The sequence below is a fragment of the Notothenia rossii genome (genome assembly GCF_949606895.1).
Source record: "Notothenia rossii genome assembly, chromosome: 3".
Taxonomy (NCBI): Eukaryota; Metazoa; Chordata; class Actinopteri; order Perciformes; family Nototheniidae; genus Notothenia; species Notothenia rossii.
In genome coordinates, this window is record NC_136901.1 from 60,303,638 (window position 1) to 60,327,463 (window position 23,826).

General features: G+C 41.9%; 2 protein-coding genes across 3 annotated transcripts; one reads left to right on the forward strand and one right to left on the reverse strand.

The window, feature by feature from the left end:
* Window positions 1-7: 7 nt before the first annotated feature.
* LOC307033795 (protocadherin-18-like) lies at window positions 8-12,062 on the forward strand. The gene is given in 10 exon segments (XM_079672422.1): window positions 8-167; window positions 170-390; window positions 393-723; window positions 726-1,211; window positions 1,214-1,288; window positions 1,291-2,173; window positions 2,175-2,316; window positions 2,721-2,809; window positions 3,162-3,331; window positions 10,583-12,062. Coding segments are annotated over 10 exon segments (3,471 nt in total). The 5' UTR covers window positions 8-37; the 3' UTR covers window positions 11,527-12,062.
* A 1,185-nt stretch (window positions 12,063-13,247) lies between these two features.
* LOC307034432 (uncharacterized protein) lies at window positions 13,248-21,773 on the reverse strand. 2 transcript variants are annotated; one of them, XR_013806899.1, is made up of 9 exons: window positions 21,513-21,773; window positions 20,582-21,329; window positions 20,353-20,471; window positions 20,032-20,160; window positions 19,883-19,948; window positions 19,509-19,597; window positions 19,322-19,404; window positions 19,052-19,160; window positions 13,248-13,771 (listed from the first exon to the last, which is right to left on the reverse strand). XR_013806899.1 is itself a non-coding variant. In XM_079673277.1 (8 exons), exons 3-8 carry the CDS (start codon window positions 20,368-20,370, stop codon window positions 19,153-19,155), a joined length of 393 nt encoding a protein of 130 aa, XP_079529403.1. In that variant the 5' UTR covers window positions 20,371-20,471; window positions 20,582-21,329; window positions 21,513-21,773; the 3' UTR covers window positions 19,032-19,152. The 2 variants fall into 2 exon arrangements, 1 of the variants encoding a protein (XP_079529403.1); XM_079673277.1 differs by lacking the exon at window positions 13,248-13,771 and having other exon boundaries at window positions 19,032-19,160.
* Between the last annotated feature and the right edge of the window lie 2,053 nt (window positions 21,774-23,826).

Here is a 23,826-nt window from a genome sequence, read left to right on the forward strand (position 1 = left end):
AAAATTACCGGGTTCCCTGACCTTTCGGTTCCGCGCAATGCAACGAGGGAGTACGCCGTTCCTCTCTGTCCGGGAGGAGGACGGGGAGATCAGCATTGGCACCAAAATCGACCGTGAGAAGCTTTGTGAGAAAAATGTGAACTGCTCGATTGAATTTGATGTGGTCACACTCCCACGGAGTACCTGCAGCTGTTCCATGTGGAAGTGGAGGTTCTTGACATCAACGACAATTCCCCCCACTTCTCCCGCGCCATTGTCCCTATTGAGATCTCGGAAAGCGCATCCGTGGGGACCCGCATCCCGCTGGACGGCGCAGTGGATGCGGACGTCGGGGAAAACTCCCTGAACACATATTCCCTTACACCCAATAACTTCTTTAAGATCGAGGTGAGGACACGGACGGATGGGCCAAGTACGCAGAGCTGGTGGTGATGAGGGACCTGGACCGGGAGGTGCAACAAAACTACCAGCTCCAGCTAACGGCCTCCGATAATGGTGTTCCTCCAAAGTCTGGCTCAACTTTGGTCAAGATCAGCATCTCGGATTCCAACGACAACAGCCCAGTCTTTGATGAGCAGGCTTATATGATCAATTTTCTGGAAAACTGTCCCCTAGGGACTCTAATCATTGATTTAAACGCCACAGATCCAGATGAGGGCACTAATGGGAAAATAGTATACGCGTTCAGCAGCCATGTCTCACCAAAGATCTTGGAAACCTTTAGATAAACCCAGAAAGTGGCCACATTACCCTTATTAAAAAAGTGGACTTTGAAAGCACTGCTTCCTATGAGCTGGATGTTCAAGCTCAGGACCAGGGCCCTAATTCCATCCCTGGACTTTGCAAAATTGTTGTTAAAGTGGTGGATGTAAATGACAACAAACCAGAGATAAACATCAACCTGATGACGCCTGGCAAAGAGGAAGTGGCCTACATTTCAGAGGGGGCCCCAGTGGACACCTTCATAGCTCTGGTTCGTGTTGATGACAGCGACGCTGGGCTGAATGGGGAGGTGGTGTGCCGGCTGCACGGCCATGGACACTTCAGACTCCAGAAGACCTACGAGAAGAACTACATGATCCTCACTAATGTATCGCTGGACCGGGAGAAGAGGTCAGAGTACAGTCTGACCGTCATAGCAGAGGACCGGGGCTCCCCCAGCCTCTCCACCATCAAACACTTCACCGTTCAGGTGTTGGATGAAAACGACAATCCCCACGTTTTGAAAAGAGCCGCTACGAGGTCTTTAAATCAGAAAACAACTCTCCTGGAGCATACCTCATGACCCTGGTGCCTCAGATCCAGATCTGGGCACCAATGGCCAGATTACCTACAGCATCGTAGACGCTCTGGTTCAGGGGAGCCCCATCTCCACCTATGTCACCATTGACCCTTCTAATGGCGCCATCTATGCCTTACGCAGTTTTGACCATGAAGACGTCAGTCGGATCGCCTTCACCGTTCAGGCCCGTGACGGGGGGAACCCAGTGCTGTCCACCAACACCACGGTCCTCTTGACTGTTCTGGATGAAAACGACAACCCGCCCATAATCCACTCCCCCTCCCTCCGGAATCACACCGCCGAGCTGTCCGTGTGGAAGTATGCATCACCTGGTCAGCTGATCACGGTGCTCAAAGTCACAGACCGCGACACCGGCACCAACGGAGAGATTAGCTGTGCCATCGTCGGTGGCAACGAGGACAGGCTCTTTGTGATGGACGCCAGGCGCTGTGAGCTCAGAACCAATGCTAGCCTGGAACAGGCTCCACGGGAAGTGATGGAAATCAGGGTGGAGGTGCAAGACAGGGGCACCATCCGCCTGGCCACAGGGGCCCTCTTCAGGCTGTCGCTGCAGGAGAACATGGACATCCTGCCCCCCCTCTACCCCACAGGCTCCAGTCAGGCCCAGCTGGATCTCTCCCTCATCGTCATCATTTCTCTGGGCGCTGTTTGTGCTCTGCTACTCATCGTCATGGTGATGTTTGCCACTGCTCGCTGCAACCGTGAGAAGAAAGATCCGAGACACAACTACAACTGCCGTGTGGCTGAGAGCAGCTACCAGAACCACCCCAAGAAGCCCGCCAGGCAGATCCACAAGGCGGACATCACCCTGGTCCCCACGGTCAATGGGACTCTGCCTGTGAGAGCCCACCCTCGCTCCCCATCAGCCTCCCCCCGCCCCCGACAGAGGCACCCTGGGGAGCAGGCAGAGCCACCACAGCCGCCAGTCCCTCAACAGCCTGGTCACCATCTCCTCCAATCACGTGGCGGAGAACTTTGCCCTAGAGCTGGCCCACGCCACGCCTCCTGTAGAGGTAAGACAATTGCTCTTTAGCTTCTTTCTTCAGAAATAGATGATCTGTCATAAACACACAGCAATATGTGTAATGCATATTTAAAAACCTACCCATAATGCAACACATTTGTCCAAAATACTTGACCATGCACATTTGTTATCTATTTTTCATTATTTGCTCTGAATGTATACCATATTAAGTTACATTTAGCTCTATGTGTCATGTTTTTTTTTACCATAACATTCAATAGCATGTTGCAATGTCATGTCATCCCCTACCACTTCCCCTAACCCCCCCCCCCCCAACATTGTCTTGTGGCCTTGCTTGTTTGGACTCCATTCATTTCCCCCTCCTCATTGTTTCCTTTTATTTTTGTCTTTCTTTCCTTTTCTGTCTTTTTTTTTTTCCTCTTGGGATTGTAGCAAGTCTCACAGCTTCTGTCCATGCTCCATCAGGGCCAGTACCAGCCACGACCCAGCTTCAGAGGCAACAAATACACCAGGAGCTACAGGTAATGCACACACACAAAACTATGCGTCAAACTAAGCCATTGTTATCAGACACGGCAGAGAGAGTATGGTCAACATTTAGGGATGCTCTTTTGTACCCCTTACAATTATTGCCACATGAATTTGTCTGTTGTCACCATTTCACATATTTCCTGAAACCCATACCCAGTAGGTTTAGGGTTTAGTATCAAACTGTATGCTCAATAACTTCATATTTACATAATTTTATGTAAAACCTCTTTTGCAGAGCGCACTCTGGCACATGGCATTTCCCTAAATGTTTGATAATCTTATTGCCAATGTGTTTCCAGCCCTCTGTGATAAATGTCTGATGGCCTGCCTGTCTCTCTGCAGATACGCGCTGAATGAGATGGATAAGTTCAGTCTGAAGGACAGCGGGCGGGGGGACAGTGAGGCGGGGGACAGCGACTACGAGCCTGGCCGGGAGTCCCCCATGGACAGGCTCCTTGGTGAGGGCTTTACTGAGATATATGCCCCTGATGGCCAGCACAGAACGCATGCAGGTACACCCCTGGCCCCCCCATCCACCACAACACCTTCATACCTCATCATTGTCCATCATCTGGTCGCACCAATGTTCCCACTGTCAGCAGTTTACAAGGAGTCAGTTGATTAAATATTCATGCATTGTGGGTTTTCAAAAGAAAACAATCAATAAATAAAACCATAACAAAGAATTTACTAATCAGGAACATTTGAGCACAGTTATTCTCATTATTGATTAATCTACTGAACAGTTTGACATATAACTAATTAATCAATATCTTTATAAATCAACATATCAATGACAATTTGCCACACCCCAGGAGACGTCTCTAACCCAACAAGAGTATAGTGTATTCTTATGTAAGATATGGAGAAGTATGGGCTTAGATTTGTCTCATAAATATTTGATAAAATAATTTATGGGTAAATATGTGATTTGTAAATGTATAACACCATCCACAAATGCATTTAAAAGATTTGCAAACTCACAAATAAATGTGCAAATGTAAAACGGATCTGCAAATACGCTAAATATTTTCACAAATTAAAAAAAGATCTGTGAACACTATAATGAATTTACAAATAAACAAAAGGAATTTGTGAATATCTCTTTAACATTGACAACTTTCGATCAGGCATTTGTGAATCAATTTTGTATTTGTCAAACAAAAATGCGCTTGTGGATCTCAAATCTCTGCTTGTGGATCTCAAATCTCTGCTTGTGGATCTCAAATCTCTGCTTGTGGATCTCAAATCTCTGCTTATGGATCGTCTTTTTACACACACAGAGTTTTGTGACAAACTTTCCGCCGGTCTCGACCGAAATCTGCTCGTGTTATTTTCGGAAAGCACACGTGGTTTCCGAAAATAACACGAGCCTAAGCCTTAGGCTACGCCACTTTCGGATCCCGGGGGGATACAGCTGGCAGCGGTTAGCCCCAGAGATAACTCTTTCTTCATATTTTTTGTGAATTCATTCAAGCGGGTCAAAGTTACAAAGCACTTCAAATCTTATTAATCAGCCTAGTTTAACCTTACCAGTGCAGTGGTAAGGTTATCTGTAGAAAAGTACCGTATTTAGGTTAGCCTTCACAGTAAAGCTACATTAAATGTTGTAATATTCATTGTGTATACTGTGAATATACACTTCCTGTGTATTGCTTTTAGTTGTATTTAATTGTATTATGTTTATACTTGTTTTCCACCTTTTCCCACACATTTCCCAATGGTAGGTAGGTAGGCAAATTGGGAAATGTGTGGAAAACAAGTAATAACATAATACAATTAAATACAAATAAAAGCAATAAACAGGAATATACATAAACAGTAGAAAGTACACGATGAATATTACAACATTTAATGTAGCCTCACTGTGAAGGCTGACCTAAATACGGTGCTTTTCTACAGATAACCTTACCACTGCACTGGTAAGGTAAAACTATGCCGATTAATAAGAAGTGCCTTGTAACTTTGACCTGCTTGAATAAATACACAAAAAATATGAAGAAAGAGTTATCTCTGGGGCTAATCGCTGCCAGCTGTATCCCCCCGGGACCTGAAAGTGGCGTAGCCTAAGCACTTCAACATCAATGCATACGAATGTGCTCGATATAGTCTGTATTGAACAAATAAACGAACACAAACTAACTATCACTAACATGATGGTGATAAAGAATGTACCTAACGTACTGCTGTTCATTAAAGTAATACAAAAACGGCAAATTAAACAAACCATCATGCTCTGACTTTGAAACCTTGAAATCTGGAAATGTCATCATCAGCAGGCCATCGCGTGGTTTCCAAAAATAACCGAGTGACACGAGCAGATTTCGGTCGAGACCGGCGGAAAGTTTGTCTCAAAACTCTGTGTGTGTAAAAAAACGATCCACAAGCAGAGATTTGAGATCCACAAGCGCATTTTTGGTCGACAAATACAAAATGGATTCACAAATGCCTGATCGAAAGTTGTCAATGTTAGAGAGATATTCACAAATTCCTTTTGTTTATTTGTAAATTAATTAGAGTATTCACAGATCTTTTTTTTATTTGTGAAAATATTTAGTGTATTTGCAGATCCGTTTTACATTTGCAAATTTATTTGTGAGTTTGCAAATCTTTTAAATGCATTTGTGGATGGTGTTATACATTTACAAATCACATATTTGCACACAAACATTTTTTATGTTCACACAAATATTTATGAGACAAATCTAAGCCCATAGAGAAGCAACACATTTTGGGATGCAGATAACTCAATGTAAGGCTTACGTATTAGCAAATGATTAATATATTATATTTGAAAGAAATCTGAACATGTGAATCAAAAAATTGCTTCTAGAGCACCCTCTATATATATTTTAAAACGTATTGCAACAGGATCCACAAATCCACATGACCTGGGGGGTAAACTACGAAGCTGGTTCAACCTAACCTGGATATGTTTGAGTTAGCCGGTTGGCCTAATCCAAAACATACGCGCTCTCGCTAAACGGTACTACGACACGGGTTATCAAGTGGATCGCTCAAGCCAGCCGTGCTCTATCTAGTTAGGTGCGCGTTCACATGAAAGGGGTGGTATTTGGAGCATTCGACCAATCACAAACATGGAGAAGCGTACTGACAGCACAGCGTCATACTTCCTGAATGAAAAGTCAACTATAATATTAGACATGTGAAGAAGTTAAACTTTAAACATCCATGACTTAAACACTTTATCCAGGATAAAAGCCACATAGTTGCTCCTCCAAGGTGAATACAGCTGGTAAAAGAAAAGTGTTTGAATGCGTACATTAACAGGTTTATGATATCACTGCCCCGTCTAAGACACGAGTGGATCTGACTTTAATTACATTTGTCTCGAGTGTTTCGTCAACTTAATGTGTTGCTTAAAATAATACTTCTGCATACAGTATGTGACACTGTGAGTGTTGCACGGCCAGATACGGCTCAGCTGACTCAGATAAGGAAATATATGATACATTATGATGTGATATGCCGCGGACTGTACTTAATGTTACTCTGATCCGGTTACTTATGTTGTGGCAGATATTTAAGTAAGCTTTCTTAACGCTAATGTTTTAATAGTCAGATTGCTCTGAAGGTGGGAGGTGATATTCTATCAATGTTCACGTTCACACAGTCGGTGATTTTTGCCGGCCGTCTTTCCTGCAACGGCAGCTTTTCTGTATTTCCGTTCTCCTGTAATATGACTTGATCGCTTTAAACTCTGCACACTGAGCTCTGATCGGTCAGCAGGCAGTGCTTTCACTGAGTTGATCTCTTAGCCTGCAACCTAACCTGCTCCCGACCAGGTTAGCCGCACAGCATAAGTTACCATGGAGATCTAGCCCGCTAAAAAGAGAACCAGCTTCGTAGGACCGGAAACCCAGAGTTTTCCCTGAAGTTAGCCGGCTAAGCGAAAATCCTACTTCGTAGTATACCCCCCAGGTGACAACACTTACACACACAATGAGAAGTGTGATCCATACACAGGTTGACAAACTGCATTTCCAAAGAGCGAGTGCCATTCATTACTATTGATTTGCTGCCTGTTACGAAAACACAGTTTGAACTCTTTTGGCATGCCTCTATTAACATTAACAGAAGCTGCATGTGCATTGGAGGTTTGTGCATGAACACACTGAGCTCCACCTCACTGTCACTAAGTTATTGAGCTATCGCTCCAGATAGCTCCTCTCATCCTCTTGCACAGCCACCCATCTCTTCTCCCTACTGTTTAAGTGCATGGAGTTTCTCCCTTCTCCACAGTGGAGTTAAGAAGGACCAACTTTGAGCACTTGTTAAACATTGATTGACCCTACCGATTCAGAAATATTGTACCTACTGAGCAAACTCTGCACACATTGGTGTCTCAGCCTGTCTCCAGTAACGTCACACAGGTCTCTGCAGACTCTTTTATCTCACCCCCTCTCCTCCCAGAGCTCCCGCTTCTTTCCAGCCAGCTTCCCACACAGCCATCACTCCACACTGCGTTTGAGCTACATCCCAATTAAAATCAGCCAGACGGGCAGACAATCTCATCACTAACACCTCCTCCCTCCCGTCCTCCGTAGCTCTGCTCGTTAGTCAATCTCCTTTTCCCAACATTCAAGCCTTCACTTTCAGGCTTTTAATTGCCATGTGACGAATAGTTGCTATGGAGTTGCACTAGTGATTAAGCCCTGAAGAGCATAATTACATCTCAAAGCTCACCTTTCTCCTCCTGCATGCTCACCCCGCCTCCCGCCCCCTGTCCACTGCACCGTGGATGATTTGGAGCAGCGTTTAGTCGCTGCCCTGTCATTATGGCTGGGTATGGTAGCCCTCTCAGCTCAGGGAAGAACGAGGTAGAAACTCTTTGTTTGCACCCTGTCTGGATGCAGAAGATTTTATGCACAATAAAATGTGCCTCCAGAGTTGAAGCTATACAACACTCATTCTCAAATGCTTAAAGTAATATGAAATCCAACTAATACACTCCATAGTCTGCTTTTTAGATTTATTTATTTATTTTCTTTCTGAGAGAGATATGAGAAGATCTATATGACTTTCCTGTCAGTGTATGAGGTACAGAGCTGAGGCCTGTACTACGAATCCAGTTCAACATATGTTTGAGTTATCTGGCTTAACTAACCCAAAACAAACACGATCTCGCTAAGCGGTCCTACGACGCTGGTTATCAACTCGGTAACTCAAGCCAGGGTTTCTCCCCCCCGGCTGAGAGCGCGTTCACGTGAAAGGGGCGGGGTTAGCAACATTTGACCAATCACAAACATGGCCAAGCATACTGACAGCGCAGTGCCATACTTCATGAATCAAAAGTAAACTAATATTAGACAAATATGAAGAAGTTAAACTTTAAACATCCATGACTTAAACACTTAATCCAGTATAAAAGCCACAAAGCTGTACCTGCAAGGTGAATACAGAACAGCTGGTAAAAAAAATGTGTACATTAACAGTTTTATGATATCACTGCCCCCCGCCTAAGACATGAGTGGATCAGACTTTAATTACATTTGACTCGAGTGTTTCGTCAACTTAATGTGTTCCTCAAAATAATACTTCTGCATGCAGTATGTGACACTGTAAGTGTTGCACGGCCAGATACAGCTCAAGAAGCTGACTCAGATAAGTAAATATATGATACATTATGATGTGATATGATGTGATATGAATGATAATGGGACACACATCGACGTCTGCACTACGTAATGTTACTCTGATCCGGTTACTTATGTTGTGGCAGATATTTAAGTAAGCTTTCTTAACGCTAATGTTATAATAGTCAGATTGCTCTGAAGGTGGGAGGTGATATTCTATAAATGTTCACGTTCAAACAGACAGTTAATTTTTGCCGGCCGTCTTTCCTGCAACGGCAGTTTTTCTGTATTTCCTTTCTCCTGTAGTATGACTTGATCTCTTTAAACTACGCACACTGAGCTCTGATTGGTCAGCAGGCGGTGCTTTCACTGACTTGATCTCTTATCTGGAGCAGGTTTGCCGTTCAGCATAAGTTACCGTGGAGATCTACCTCGGTAAGAAGTAAACCAGCGTCGTAGGACCGGAAACCCAGAATTTACCCTGAAGTTACCTCGCTAAGCGAAAATCCGGCTTCGTAGTACAGGCCTCTGGAGTCACAATGTGGTTAGCCTAGCTTAATAAAAACACTGGCAGCAGGGGAAACAGCTAATCCTTTAAAAATATACCCCCTAAACCTCTAAAGCTTATAATGAATACACTGTACCCCCCTTTTTAAATAAAACATAAACAGTCAAATGTGCTGAAACTTAATCTGGGCGAATAGCTTCAGATTGTTTTTTAAATTTGTTATTCGGTCTGATCAAACACAAGATATAAGATGCTCATTAGGGAACTTTAAAGGATTTAGCAGACTTCTGTTATCCCTGCTTGGCGTCTGAATGCTAAGCTAGTCTTCCTCCTCAAACTCTAAACTAAAGTAGAATTTGCGTAATTTTGTGAATCAGTCAGCTGAATTGATATTACAGTCAGGCAGGCAGGTTTCACTTAATGTTCTTGTTTCTTCTTCTTTTTTACACTCAAATCATTTGGGTTAAATCTTTAATTTTCACCCTTTCATCAGCAGGGCAGCCAATCAGCCGGGCCCACACTGTTTTCTTCTCTTTCAGTGCACCCAAATGCACTTTTCATCTGCTCTAAGATGTATAATAAATGTTCCTTTCATGTTAATGAGGGGATAATGAAGTCCCTCAATAGCACAACTGAAAAGCGCTGCACTCCTTTAATGAAGGCTTTAAGTTGGCATATTTGATTTGTCTAATTTATTCTTCAGAGATTTTCTATTTGAAGATTTAATATTGAAAAGATCGACTTGAAAGGGAAAAATGCAGGGCTTTTAGAGGAGGAGTAATTCTGAATGGGCAATAGGCATTGATCGGCCTTGCTGAATTGTCTCTGTGGTAAATACATTGGAGGTACTGTAAAAGGCCGCCTCCTGCAGAGAGCCTTTCAGACTCATTAGTGCCTAGTTCCACCATGTTTCCAGAGACAGCAGCAGAGACACCTGAGGAGAGCAGGCAAGCTTTAGCTCTGCAGCTCCTCCTTTAACATATTTATAGTTGTTTTTCTTCTAACATGAACATAAACATAAAAAACAAGAAGATACAGGATAATGGCTGTTAATGGGCTTTTAAGCACAGCGTGGTAGAATAATTTACTCCGTCCATATAAGAAGAATTTGATATGATAGTTGGTCTAAAATCAACAAATATTGAGATCCACTGTTTTCACTAGTCAGAATACCTTTATTCATCCCACAGAGGGGACTTTTAGAAGGCCTCTGCATTTTACCCATCCTAGTTTCAGGGCTGTGATCATGTACGGCCCCCGGGGAGCAGTGTAGGGAACGGTGCCTTGCTCAGGGACACCATTGTAGCACTTGGACTTTCTGGGACCTTCTAGTTCCAAAGCCAAGTCCCCAGACTTTGCCCAGTCCATTTGTTTCCACCTTTTTGGAAATCATGACGAATTTTTGCAGTTCCTTGTCACGAGTTGTCACTTTAAAGGCTCACATACACCTGCATAGCACATACAAAACATAAACAATTGCTGAACCAACTTAAAGTGTAAATACAGCTGAAACAATTAGGCAATTATTGTTTTAGTTGTGTAATTAACCAAAAGTACAGACTCTGGGGGTTTTCTTCCTTGAATGTGAGGATGTGTGCTCCTCCCTGAATCACAGCTCAGTATTCTGATTACTTATGATATTTATTCCCTCTCCCCAGCTATGAGGCTGTGCACAGAAGAGTGCCGTGTGCTGGGTCACTCAGATCAGTGCTGGATGCCCCCCCTGGCCTCCCCCGCCTCATCCTCTGACTACCGCAGCAACCTCTACATCCCAGGGGAAGAATCCCACCAAGCATGCGACCCCTCCCAGGAAAAGAGCCCGCAGCCCTGCACCGACACCAGCCCCAACCGGAACCAAAGCTTCTCCACCTTCGGCAAGGACTTGGGGGGTGAGGAAGACAGAGAAGAGGTGGAGGGGGGGGCTTGTGTGGGCGAGGCCGGAGATGAAGACTTGTGTGGGACCACCTCTCTGCTGTCGGAGATGAGCAGTGTGTTCCAGCGGCTGTTACCCCAGGGGCTGGATTCCTACATCCAGGTCAACGAGAACCAGAAGGGGACTGGTCTCAGCGGGGTGGGGGTACCGATGACTGGATCTTTAGACCGCAGGAGGGGCCATCTTCCTGGGAAGCCCAACCCCTCCGTCCACCAGCAGGGCGTAGCAGCCTGGGCCGCCAACACCCACTTCCAGAACCCGGGCAGCAGCATTGGGCCATCCGGCCCCCACCAGGGGGGAAGCTACCACACCCTCAAACCCAGCACCAAGCTCAGCTCCCAGAGTGGCCACAAGGGCACACAGGCCCCGAAAAACAGCCCCCAGAACAGTGGCCACACACCCAAACCCCATAGCAGCCCCCTCCTCACGGCACTGGTCAGCCCCACTCTGGTGCACCCCTCACCCGCCCCGGTGGCGGTGGCGCTCTGCCCCTCCTCCAAATGGCTCCCGGCCATGGAGGAGATCCCGGAGAACTACGAGGAGGATGACTTCGACTCGGGGCGCGCCCCCCTGCAGGGCAGACGCTGCGACAGCAGGCACGAGCTGGTGGACGCCAGCGAGCTGGTGGCAGAGATCAACAAACTCCTGCAGGACGTCCGGCAGAGCTAGACTTCCTGTTTCATTCTCATCCTCTTTATTTATTCACCACCCACGTCTGCTTTCTTTACTTCAGATTGAAAGTGAGGGGCAGTGAGGTGGCAAAAGATGGACAGAAAAAATACCTGCAATTGTCGTTAAAGTTTTAACATTTCTAATGTAATAACTGTGTTTTGTGAATGCTAATTATCCCAAAAATGGTTTGTAATTGCTGGTTTGGTACACAATGTACACTATGTGACTGTATTTATCTTTGTATTTTAAAAATACATTTGTATACTTATATTTATAAAAAAAAAAGTGTATATAAACTTAACATAAAATTCTATTTTTATATTTTTAATGCATGTTGATTACCAAAACGTTGAATCAAGACTTTGACATGCGATTTACATTCTACATATTTTAATTGTCTTTTGTATTGTGGTTCTTTTTTATTTATCACTATGATGTGTATACATGAATATATTAATGAATTAATGGACATGTGTCTGTGGATTATTCTGGGGATGGGGACAGTACACAAATAAAACACAAACATTACTTGCGTCTGACTGTGGGTCATATTTTGCTGCGGCACAGGGAGGTTTAACAGTATTTCATGTATTGGATTACCAAAAAGAAAAAGGTTTACCCTTTGGTATCATGATCTTACATGAACAAAAGTTCACTCCAAAAGGAGGTAAATTGGGTCTTCATGGATTGTCTCATGTAAACGGAGGTTAGAATGATTCTACACTGTCAGAGAACTTTATTTCGGTCTTTCTTTAGGCATCAAACCCACAAAATGTAAGAAACAATCGTTTATATTAGAAAGACAGGCTGCAACATGCAACAACCAAGTGAAAAGGAGTTAACATTAAGAGGAAATGAGTGGCTCACAACATACTTTTAATGGAGGGATCTCATTCCACTGTGTGCATAAGTGTCTGTGTCTCCTGATCACACATACGTATACAGTAAGACCTGATAGTTGTTCCAAAGTGTGGGACTGAAACCTCTGTGAGTCAGATTTGAGTTTCTGTCTGAGGATCTGAGAGCTGATGCTGAAATGATTACATTTAAACCAAAAAACAATTATTTCAAGCTGGCCTTTGATTAAGAATTATTTATAAGTATATTTATTAAATTGTACTAATTTTGTAAAATGTATCTAAGTTTGAAAATGATATCCTATGTTATTAGTTTTGTGCCAAGCATTTTGGCTATATTACTGTTTATCATAGCTTTTAATTTAATATTGTGTTTCTATCTAAAATATTTCTATCAATATAATGTCATGTGCACGTGTTTCACTTTTTCTATCTTACGTTCTGCTAATCAGTCTCATGTGAAGCACTGAACTGCACTAACCAGTGGTATAAAGTAACCACATAGATTTACTAAAGTACTGTACTTAAGTACAATTTTGAGGGGCTTGTACTTTACTTGAGTATTTCAATTTTGTGATATTTGTAATTTTACACCACTTCAAGTCAGAGGTAAATGGTTTACTTTGACTCCACTACATGTATTTAATACCTTTAGTTACTTTACAGATGTGGATGATTGATGTGAAATATAATCAAGTGTTAAATCAGACTTTAGTTCCACCTGGAGTAAATCCACAAGCTACCCTGCAGTATACAAAGTCATTCAAACTAGCTGCACCTCTACCAGCTTTGAGAACACTTTCATGATCAATCATTATAAAACATATCATATCTATTATTCTGAAATGGACCAATCTGCACAATGACTACTTTTACTGTTGTTACTTCAACTATATTTTGATGCTAATACTTTTCTACTTTTACTTGAGTAACATTTTGAATGCAGGACTTTTAATGTAACAGAATATTACTACAATGTGGTACTTCTACTTTTATTTATGATCTGAGTGCTTCTCCCACCTTTGCCTGTATGAAGGTGCTGTACAATTACGTTGGTTGACAGATTATCTATGAGTAAAAGCTCCATACATTTTATAAGTGGTTTATCCAACACTGCTTACGTCTTATTGAAGTAAGAAGTCAAATCTTGTCAGTGTACAATTTGTGCAAAATGCTCCTGTTCGTATGAGAAGCATTTCCACAAAAACTGGATGATTGCTCTCTTAACATCTACATAATGGGCGACACCTAGAGGTTCCTCTGGTGCACTGACAGCCAAAGACTCCACTCAGCTCTTCCCTTCCCTCCACCAGCTCCAGCTCACAGAGCCCCCTGCAGGACAGAGCAGTAGCTGCAGGGAGCCTGCAGGGGATCACACACACGAGCTGTGAAATATATAGAAAATACATATAGACAAGACAAAAAGTTAATGTATAAAGTGGGGTAAACTTTATTTCCCCTACAGGACAGTAACATTGCTTTTGTCTCAGAAATAAAGACTATGAAGATAAGTAAGAACAATAAATAAATCATCAACACACCATAAATGTTCAATCAGCCATTAAAGCAAACGTTGCTGTTATTGACACAAGACATGGCAATAATGCTCCTGATTACACATGGTATAACAGATCCCTTAATTACATATTTATTTACGAGAGGTTTTTAGAATTAAACATTCCTGTATACACTATATTGAGCATCTGATCTATTGACCTACCATTTGACAGTCAAGTTATCATTTTTAAACCCAATGATGCTCTGTAACAGGTTAGCATCTTATTTTTCTAGAAAATTCTGAATGACTCTAAACCCTTTTATTTCTTGATAATAAATAGTGTTGAACAGGCTTGTATATGCAACCCTTTGTTTTGTGAAAATGGATAATTCAGGAGCTCCATTTAAATTATTCGATATAAGATACAGAAATAAAAAAGATTGACATTATCAGCCTCATGGAACAGACCAACTATATTACCAGGGTATATGCAGGAATCCTGAAGTCAAATGTAATACCTTTTAAGACCTTTTTTAAGACCCTTTCCATACATTTTAAGACCTCATCGCAACTTTGAGTTCTAACCGGTTACATTGGCAACACACTTTACCTCACATTTACTAGATTGATTGTAAGATAGCAAAACTAAACAGAGTGCAGGCAGACTACTGAAGCCTCCTCTCCACATGAACTTCAACCTCTCTGTGAAGGTCAGGTTTAATGCAGTATGCTGCTTTGTTGCTTCTGTAGACTCTGTGCTCTTTCATTCCAGTAAAACTCCTCAGAAACCATTAGAAACCAGTATTTGACCAATAAACAAAACAATTGACAAAACTTTGAACTATGAAATATATTAAACTTTGGTGAGCTTCAGCTGGGTAATGCCATATAGGAGCTCCCTCACAAATACCCCAGGGTTAAATTGGACCGGGGCTGTCCGGGGCTAAGCCCCGGTGTTGTGCCGTAGGTTGAAGCCTTGCCGTAGATTGAAGCCCTGTTCGCGGGGATGCGCAAACGTGACGTCATCGCCTGTATTGAGCGTTCGTCTAGTTTAATACGCTTTTTTCTCTCTTTTGAATGATATATTTCCCATCAGATTAAACAGCAAACGGCTGAATAAATAATGTGCATACAATTGCGAGGAGGCTCGTTTTAAGGACACTTTTCAAATCTGTCACAATCTTCGTATTGGAACAAACTTCAGTTTTTAAGTGTAGTCCCACTCTGTTATGTTCCTCCTTCCTACAGAACAGACAATGACAGGATAATTTGTCAGTATAGTCCTATTTCTTAAAACCTTCGCTGTTGTTTAAGTGTCTGATACTTGATAACCACGAATAGTAAGCAATTACAGTGGGGCAAAAAAGTATTTAGTCAGCCACCAATTGTGCAAGTTCTCCCACTTAAAAAGATGAGAGAGGCCTGTACTTTTCATCCTAGGTACACTTCAACTATGAGAGACGGAATGGGGGGAAAGAATCCAGGAAATCAAATTGTAGGATTTTTAATGAATGAATTAGTCAATTCCTCGGTAAAATAAGTATTTGGTCACCTACAAACAAACAAGATTTCTGGCTCTCACAGACCTGTAACTTCTTCTTTAAGAGCCTCCTCTGTCCTCCACTTGTTAACTGAATTAATGGCACCTGTTTGAACTCGTTATCAGTATAAAAGACACCTGATTTTGAGTGATAACCTCCTTCCATCAGCAAGGGCATTGAAGATGAAACGTGGCTGGATCTTTCAGCATGACAATGATCCCAAACACACCGGCCGGGCAACGAAGGAGTGGCTTCGTAAGAAGCATTTCAAGGTCCTGGTGTGGCCTAGCCAGTCTCCAGATCTCAACCCCATAGAAAATCTTTGGAGGGAGTTGAAAGTCCGTGTTGCCCAGCGACAGCCCCAAAACATCACTGCTCTAGAGGAGATCTGCATGGAGGAATGGGCCAAAATACCAGCAAGAGTGTGTGAAAACCTTGTGAAGACTTACAGAAAACGTTTGACCTCTGTCATTGCCAACAAAGGGTATATAACAAAGTATTGAGATGAACTTTTGTTATTGACCAAATACTTATTTTCCACCATCAATTGCAAATAAATTCTTTAAAAATCAGACAATGTGATTTTCTGGATTTTGTTTCTCATTTTGTCTCTCATAGTTGAGGTATACCTAGGATGAAAATTACAGGCCTCTCTCATCTTTTTAAGTGGGAGAACTTGCACAATTGGTGGCTGACTAAATACTTTGTTGCCCCACTGTATATGACAGTAATGATATAACATATATGATAATGTCAGACAATGTGTTATTTTCAATCAAGCCTAAAAGATAATTTGTTCAAACTGGTTTCACCCCCCCTACAACTTTGTCCAGGAGAGTCACAACATCACCAAAATCACACTGGTGTTGGCTGTTCCCCTCTAGTGTGTGCTCACAAAAGCATTTTACTCTGGGCCTTTGTCCAGGTTAGTTATAGACTGATAAAATCACACTGGTGTTGCTTGTTCCCCTCTAGTTTATGCTCACCAAAGCATTTTACTCTGGGCCCAGCAGATAACAAACTAAAGAGGGGCTTCCATATCAGGCAGAGCAGACTTTCTATCCTGAGGAAGATTAAGATGTTGTATTTGCATGCTGACCAAGTCATTACTCCACATCATAATTATTAATATGTACAGTGGGGCAAAAAAGTATTTAGTCAGCCACCAATTGTGCAAGTTCTCTCACTTAAAAAGATGAAAGAGGCCTGTACTTTTCATCCTAGGTATACTTCAACTATGAGAGACAAAATGGGGGGAAAGAATCCAGGAAATCACATTGTAGGATTTTTAATGAATTAATTGGTAAATTCCTTGGTAAAATAAGTATTTGGTCACCTACAAACAAACAAGATTTCTGGCTCTCACAGACCTGTAACTTCTTCTTTAAGAGCCTCCTCTGTCCTCCACTTGTTAACTGTATTAATGGCACCTGTTTGAACTCATTATCAGTATAAAAGATACCTCTCCACAACCTCAAACAGTCACACTCCAAACTCCACTATGGCCAAGACCAAAGAGCTGTCGAAGGACACCAGAAACAAAATTGTAGACCTGCACCAGGCTGGGAAGACTGAATCTGCAATAGGTAAGCAGCTTGGTGTGAAGAAATCAACTGTGGGAGCAATTGGAAGACATACAAGACCACTGATAATCTCCCTCGATCTGGGGCTCCACGCAAGATCTCACCCCGTGGGGTCAAAATGATCACAAGAACGGTGAGCAAAAATCCCAGAACCACACGGGGGGACCTAGTCAATGACCTGCAGAGAGCTGGGACCAAAGTAACAAAGGCTACCATCAGTAACACACTACGCCGCCAGGGACTCAAATCCTGCAGTGCCAGACGTGTCCCCCTGCTTAAGCCAGTACATGTCCAGGCCCGTCTGAAGTTTGCTAGAGAGCATTTAGATGATCCAGAAGAGGATTGGGAGAATGTCATATGGTCAGATGAAACCAAAATAGAACTTTTTGGTAAAAACTCAACTAGACGTGTTTGGAGGAGAAAGAATGCTGAGTTGCATCCAAAGAACACCAGACCTACTGTGAAACATGGGGGTGGAAACATCATGCTTTGGGGATGTTTTTCTGCAAAGGGACCAGGACGACTGATCCGTGTAAAGGAAAGAATGAATGGGGCCATGTATCGTGAGATTTTGAGTGACAACCTCCTTCCATCAGCAAGGGCATTGAAGATGAAACGTGGCTGGGTCTTTCAGCATGACAATGATCCTAAACACACCGCCCGGGCAACGTAGGAGTGGCTTCGTAAGAAGCATTTCAAGGTCCTGGAGTGGCCTAGCCAGTCTCCAGATCTCAACCCCATAGAAAATCTTTGGAGGGAGTTGAAAGTCCGTGTTGCCCAGCGACAGCCCCAAAACATCACTGCTCTAGAGGAGATCTGCATGGAGGAATGGGCCAAAATACCAGCAACAGTGTGTGAAAACCTTGTGAAGACTTACAGAAAACGTTTGACCTCTGTCATTGCCAACAAAGGGTATATAACAAAGTATTGAGATGAACTTTTGTTATTGACCAAATACTTATTTTCCACCATAATTTGTAAATAAATTCTTTAAAAATCATACAGTGATTTTCTGGATTTTTGTTTCTCATTTTTTCTCTCATAGTTGAGGTATACCTAGGATGAAATTTGCACAATTGGTGGCTGACTAAATACTTTGTTGCCTCACTGTATGTCCTCATTTTTCCCCCCTGGAAACATGAAATAAAAAACAAAGGTGAAATGTACTTAGTTATTTTTATTTTTTCTTGAAAGCACTGCATCATTATCACATTAAATAAAACAACTTTACATACATTCCTTGAGGTCTGGTTCAAAACAAATAACGTGTCCATCAACACTTGCAAAACAAAGATGATTGGGGACTTAAGAAAGTCAGGCACTACAATCCCCTTTATATCCAAGGAGCAGCTGTTAAGGTGGTCCCTTCCCTTAAATACCTTGGAGGGCACATAACAGAGACGGCAGGTGCAGGAAAAAGGACTCCTGCATCATGAAGGATGCCACACACCCTGCAAATAAACTGTTTGCCTAAAGAGGGGCTCTCTTATATATTAGGCAGCTGTTGGGGATTTTATATGCACCCACCACAAATGTATGTTCTGTGTGTAGGGGGTCTACCCACACAATCATGGTGGAACCACCGGTTACACACATCACAGGCGATCTATGAAAAAAACAATTGCATTGTGTTTAATATTTTCAGTTCATACCATAATGATAGCAGGGAAAAACAGCATTTTTGTTGTTTCAGTTATTACAAATCTATAATTAACATGATTGTATGTCAATATAATTTTTACCCAGTATGTGTACTCGTCCCTCTGGCCAGCACAATAGCAACAGATAGCGCTAAGGTCATCTGTTAACAAAAACAGTTGGCACAAGAAATGACAATCAATATATATGCAGTACATATTTGACTGAATCAACCACCTATTTTGCTGTGAGATACGAGTTAATTTTTTATTGCGGTTGTATATTTAAAATCTTGTCTAACCTATTCAGCTTTTCAGTGTATCCCTAAAAAGAACATACGTTTAGACAAATACATTTAGGGAAACATTTTATTTACAATACATCTGCTAGCAAAAGTAAACACACCAGTTTGGTGGATCAGAGTTGTGGCTATGTTCCATCTGTGCTCTGCAATAGCCTGTTTGGTGGTTGCGAAGGAGATATCATCTTCTGTGCTCAAAATGCTTTCAGCAAACTTCAGTGAAATGAAAGGAAATGTTTTAAAAAATATTATTGCAAAGAAAATTGAGTCAATAGAGTTGTGTTACCAAGGAAGACGGAAATGTGTGTACGTTACACTAGCTGTTTACATGTAAGCTCTTTCAAAGCAAAGTGTAACTTGGTTTTGTAGCTTACCTTTAAGGCAAACACCCCACATGAGGTGCCATCTGGTTGCTGGGGGTGAGGGGGTGAGTTGCACTTTACTTTTTAAGAACCTTCTGAGTTGTGGAAAGAATATATAATTGTCATGTTTACATCTGTTGTATTCTATCTACAATGTATAGTAGATGGTGACAGCTGAAAAACAGTACTTCAAATCTACCTTATTATCCCCGTGCACCTTTTAACTTTGACAGCGGAATCCCCTAATGGATCCAAGAACTGGCACCTCTTTTGGCCTGGATACGTAACCTATACAATCATGTCATGAGAGTAGATTTTTAATATGTTAAAAAGTATGCATTGTGGAAAATCCCTCTACCACTCCAACCACCCTGACCACCCTCAATATTCTTCATGCATTATATTAGTTTTTGTAAAAGAACAGTAAGATTTATAATAGTACCTATTGCATATGTGATATTAATTAATTGTTAAGACAGAACAAATTACGGGAGGAAAGAACAACAATGTTTTTATTTTACTCACAGGGAGATTACAGGAATTTGTATTTACTAATGCCTTGATTCCACTCACCGTTAATGTCCAGTGGTGGTGATCATTGACGATCCCCAAGATGACATCATAATCCAATGGATCAATCTGAAATATATATTTAAAAAACACTTTACAACTTTTGTTTCACTTATTGACATGGGTGGGATAGGTAATTATCAACAACTAACTTTGAGCCTTGATGTGCCGTTGTTCCAAATTGTTGACATCTCAAATGTGTCAATGAAGGTGGCTCTCTGTCCTCTGGGGTTCTCCTTGTTGAAATTGTTGACTTTGACAGCAAGGTATGCATTTATTACCTGTAAAAAAATAATATAAAAGAGGTTCATCAATGTTATAAAAGAACAGCAAGGAATATGTACTGCACCTACAATGCCTGTTAATGCACTATGGGCATATGTACATATCTTTAATATAAAGAATAACATTTAAGACCAACACATTCTGTATAAGTGCCATTCATTTAATTTAAAATGCTGAAAAGATCATACCTCACTCTCAAGCTCCATGTCTGGACCAATTTGCTTTATGTCCCAGTAGTATATTTTATAAGGACCAATTTTGGACACCAGAACATGGCTCTCATTCCCTGCCCAAGCGTCTTTCACAACTGCAAGAACAATACAAAAAAAAGGCAACATATGAATAACATGAATAAATACCACTAGCCTGTAAAGCATTCCAAGTAGGAGAACAAGCAGGTGTGTAAACATTTCTTACTTTTGCCTGGTAGAGTCTGGATCTGGGTGGTTGTAGCTGGTCCTGGGGCAGGCAGCACTGGTGAGGATGGAGGTGTAGGTGTAGCTACTGCAGGTCCTGGGGCAGGCGGAACTAGTGAGGATGGAGGTGTAGGTGTAGCTACTGCAGGCCCTGGGGCAGGCGGCACTAGTGAGGATGGAGGTGTAGGTGTAGCTACTGCAGGTCCTGGGGCAGGCGGAACTAGTGAGGATGGAGGTGTAGGTGTAGCTACTGCAGGCCCTGGGGCAGGCGGCACTGGTGAGGATGGAGGTGTAGCTATTGCAGGTCCTGGGGCAGGCCGCACTGGTGAGGATGGAGGTTCTCCAGCAAACCGATGGTCTTGTCATTGGTTTTGCGACATCCTTCATTTTCTGTGGGATTCTTAGGCCCTTCTCTTTACAATTTTTCAAGTGATCTATATTGACTTTATGTATGATGGCCCCTTTTTCCCCCTGCAGGTCTGTACTTTTTCCCTGAAGGCTTTTAATAGTAAATGGACCAAGAAATTGGGCTCCAACTTGTCTCCCTTCCTCTGCTGGCTGCGCTTGTTATGCCTCCAAACTTTGTCGCCAACCTTAAAAATGGTCTTACCGCTAGAATTCAGGCGTTGCCTTTTTTTTTCCTGGGCCCTTGTCACATCCTCCCTGGCTTCCTTCCGAGTGTCTTCCAGGTGCAGGATTTTCTCTGTCAAACTCTCTTGGCCCACAACATCCTCCACACTACCATCAACCTTTGCAAAAAGTTGTAGAAATACATTACTGTCATTTGACAGAGATGACACAGAAACTCGCTGGTGACAAACTAGTATATTACAGAAAATATATTTCATAAAAAAGGTCAAGGTAAAAATGTAAGAATGCACACATAGCCTTGATTAGATTGGACTCGATGTACTGTATATAGGTTAACCAACCATGTAGGGGTCTGGCACCTCCGATGGTTAGCGAGCTTCTCTCCCAAACATGAGGAAATAGGGAGAACATTTAGTGGTCATCTGCTTTTTTGTCCGAAGACCAAACATTACTGCATCCAGGTGCTCATTCCACGTCTCTGGCCTCTGTCCGACCAATTTGTGCTCAGAAAAAAAGAAAAAAAAAATGATCAGATGAGATTGAAGTACCTATAATTCTGACATGAAGACACAGAGGTTTCTATAACATTCTATTTCTATTGAATAAGCTGTATTATCTTTTTAAACTTACAAAATATGTGTTCATAACAATTAAAGTCAAGCAAAACTTAAATAAATATTTTATCTTTATGACAGGTACTTCTTGCTGCTTCTAATAATGGAACAGGGCATGAATGAACACAGACTCTCTGCTCACCTCTGTATTGTACAATTCAACCTCTCCACTAATCCATTGGTCTGAGGATGATATGGTGAATACAGACTTCTTTTGATCTGTAGAACCTCGCAGACCCGGGTATTGATCTGAAAATTGGTGGAACAAAACATGAAATGACTTCCTCAAAACTAATTATAATTGCATTGTGTAAAATAAATTCAAATGTCTTAAATAAGACTTAAATTAAGTAAACATAGATTATTCATGACAGATGTTAAGCCTTTATTAAGAAACACTTACGGCATTGACAAATTCTCTGCCTTGATCTGTGAGGATTCTTTTTGGTGCTTCAAATTGATAGAAGAATTTCAGAATGCACCCGGTCACTTCTTCCGCTGATTTAGTCCTGAGAGGGTATGCCAGGGCCCATTTGGTCATGTAATCTATCATGACACAGACATACTGGTACCCATGTTTGGTTATTGCCAGCTTCCCAATCAAATCCATCCTGATTAGTTCAAAGGGTTGTGTGACCTACAAAAGACAACAATGGAAAGACCATGAAGTATTTTATTTGCAGAGGGTAACTCGAGGGTGTGATAATTAGATATTAACATGAGTATCACAATAATAGGTTAGAGCAGTGGTTCTCAACCTTTTTACACCAAGTACCACCTGAGAAAATAGTTGGCTCTCCAAGTACCACCATATGACCAATGTTAAAATACAGTCCATGCAGGACTCTGAGGCAAATTCTCTCTCTCTCTCTCTCTCTCTCTCTCTCTCTCTCTCTCTCTCTCTCTCTCTCTCTCTCTCTCTCTCTCTCACTCTCACTCTCACTCACTCTCACTCACCACAAGTGAGAATATAAAGAACAAAATAATAACTTATTCTCACACAACAAATGTCAACTGTACACACATGTCATTTCCTGGACCTATACCAAAGTTTGAATGTAGGCCTCCTGCAACAACCTACATCGTAACAGAAAATGTCCTATTGGGAATTCTGTTCCACAATAATAATGAAGCCTCCAGGAGCAGATGAGCCTAAGGGCTAATAGCTCATCTTCAGTCTGCTGATGTTTGCTATTGCCATTTCTGTGGTGGCAAAGTAAAAAAGAAAAGAAAAAAGATAAGAAAAAAGACAACAATTAAGGACAAGTGTGTGCTTTTTCAGCTTTTGACCTCGCTCCATCCTTTGAGCAAATGCCTTCTTCCTGAGTCACTTCTCTCCTCCATCACAGCGGCTGTGCATATCACTTTTGCGTTGCTTGCGGAGCCTGCGCTTGTGCTCGGTTGATGACTGTCCTCCTCCTCATTCACTTGTTCACTTTCGCTGGTAATATTCTCCTCTGTACCTCTCTTCCGAATACCTCCCGTTTTGAGCCACGTTTTTAACATCATTCAGCTTTCTTCTTTCTTTAGCTTGCTTGCAACGTTAGCGGGTAGTAAGGTCGTAATTAGCAACGCCAGAAATAAAATTTAAAAAATGTTTTCGTTTCTAAATCTAAAAACAGCAATAGCCTATTAGAACTAATTTAAACCACAGTTTCAATAATCTCAAGCTTATTTTCATTCGTTGTAGTATTTTGATAGTATGATTTATTTTTGTATTAATGTTATTTAATCAAGCCTAAAACTGATGGCACTTGTCCCTATAGCATGTTTTAAATTGAAGTTGTCTGAGGTCCTTACCATCAGCTGCTCTTGCAGTAATAATAGTGTATCTCAATGTCCCAAATGTTCACAATGTAGTGACTGCTTTTCGCCTTTTTGTTTACTAAGTTGTGTTTCCTGTATTTTATATGTCTGTGTTATGTGTAAAGGTTCAAGGTGGGGTAGGTAAGTTTGAGAAACCGGCTCGAGATACACTTTTTGTTATATTTTATGAATGCTCTTAATATCCCGATAGCAATGAATATCTTAAGTGCTTTGA

What these genes read in the sequence shown, in the direction of transcription:
- LOC307034432 (XM_079673277.1), bottom strand. An exon ending in ACGGCACATCAAGGCTCAAA is followed by an intron (nt 19,949 to 20,031) that starts GTTAGTTGTTGA and finishes TATATATTTCAG; the next exon opens with ATTGATCCATTGGATTATGA. An exon ending in ACCACCACTGGACATTAACG is followed by an intron (nt 19,598 to 19,882) that starts GTGAGTGGAATC and finishes ATGATTGTATAG; the next exon opens with GTTACGTATCCAGGCCAAAA.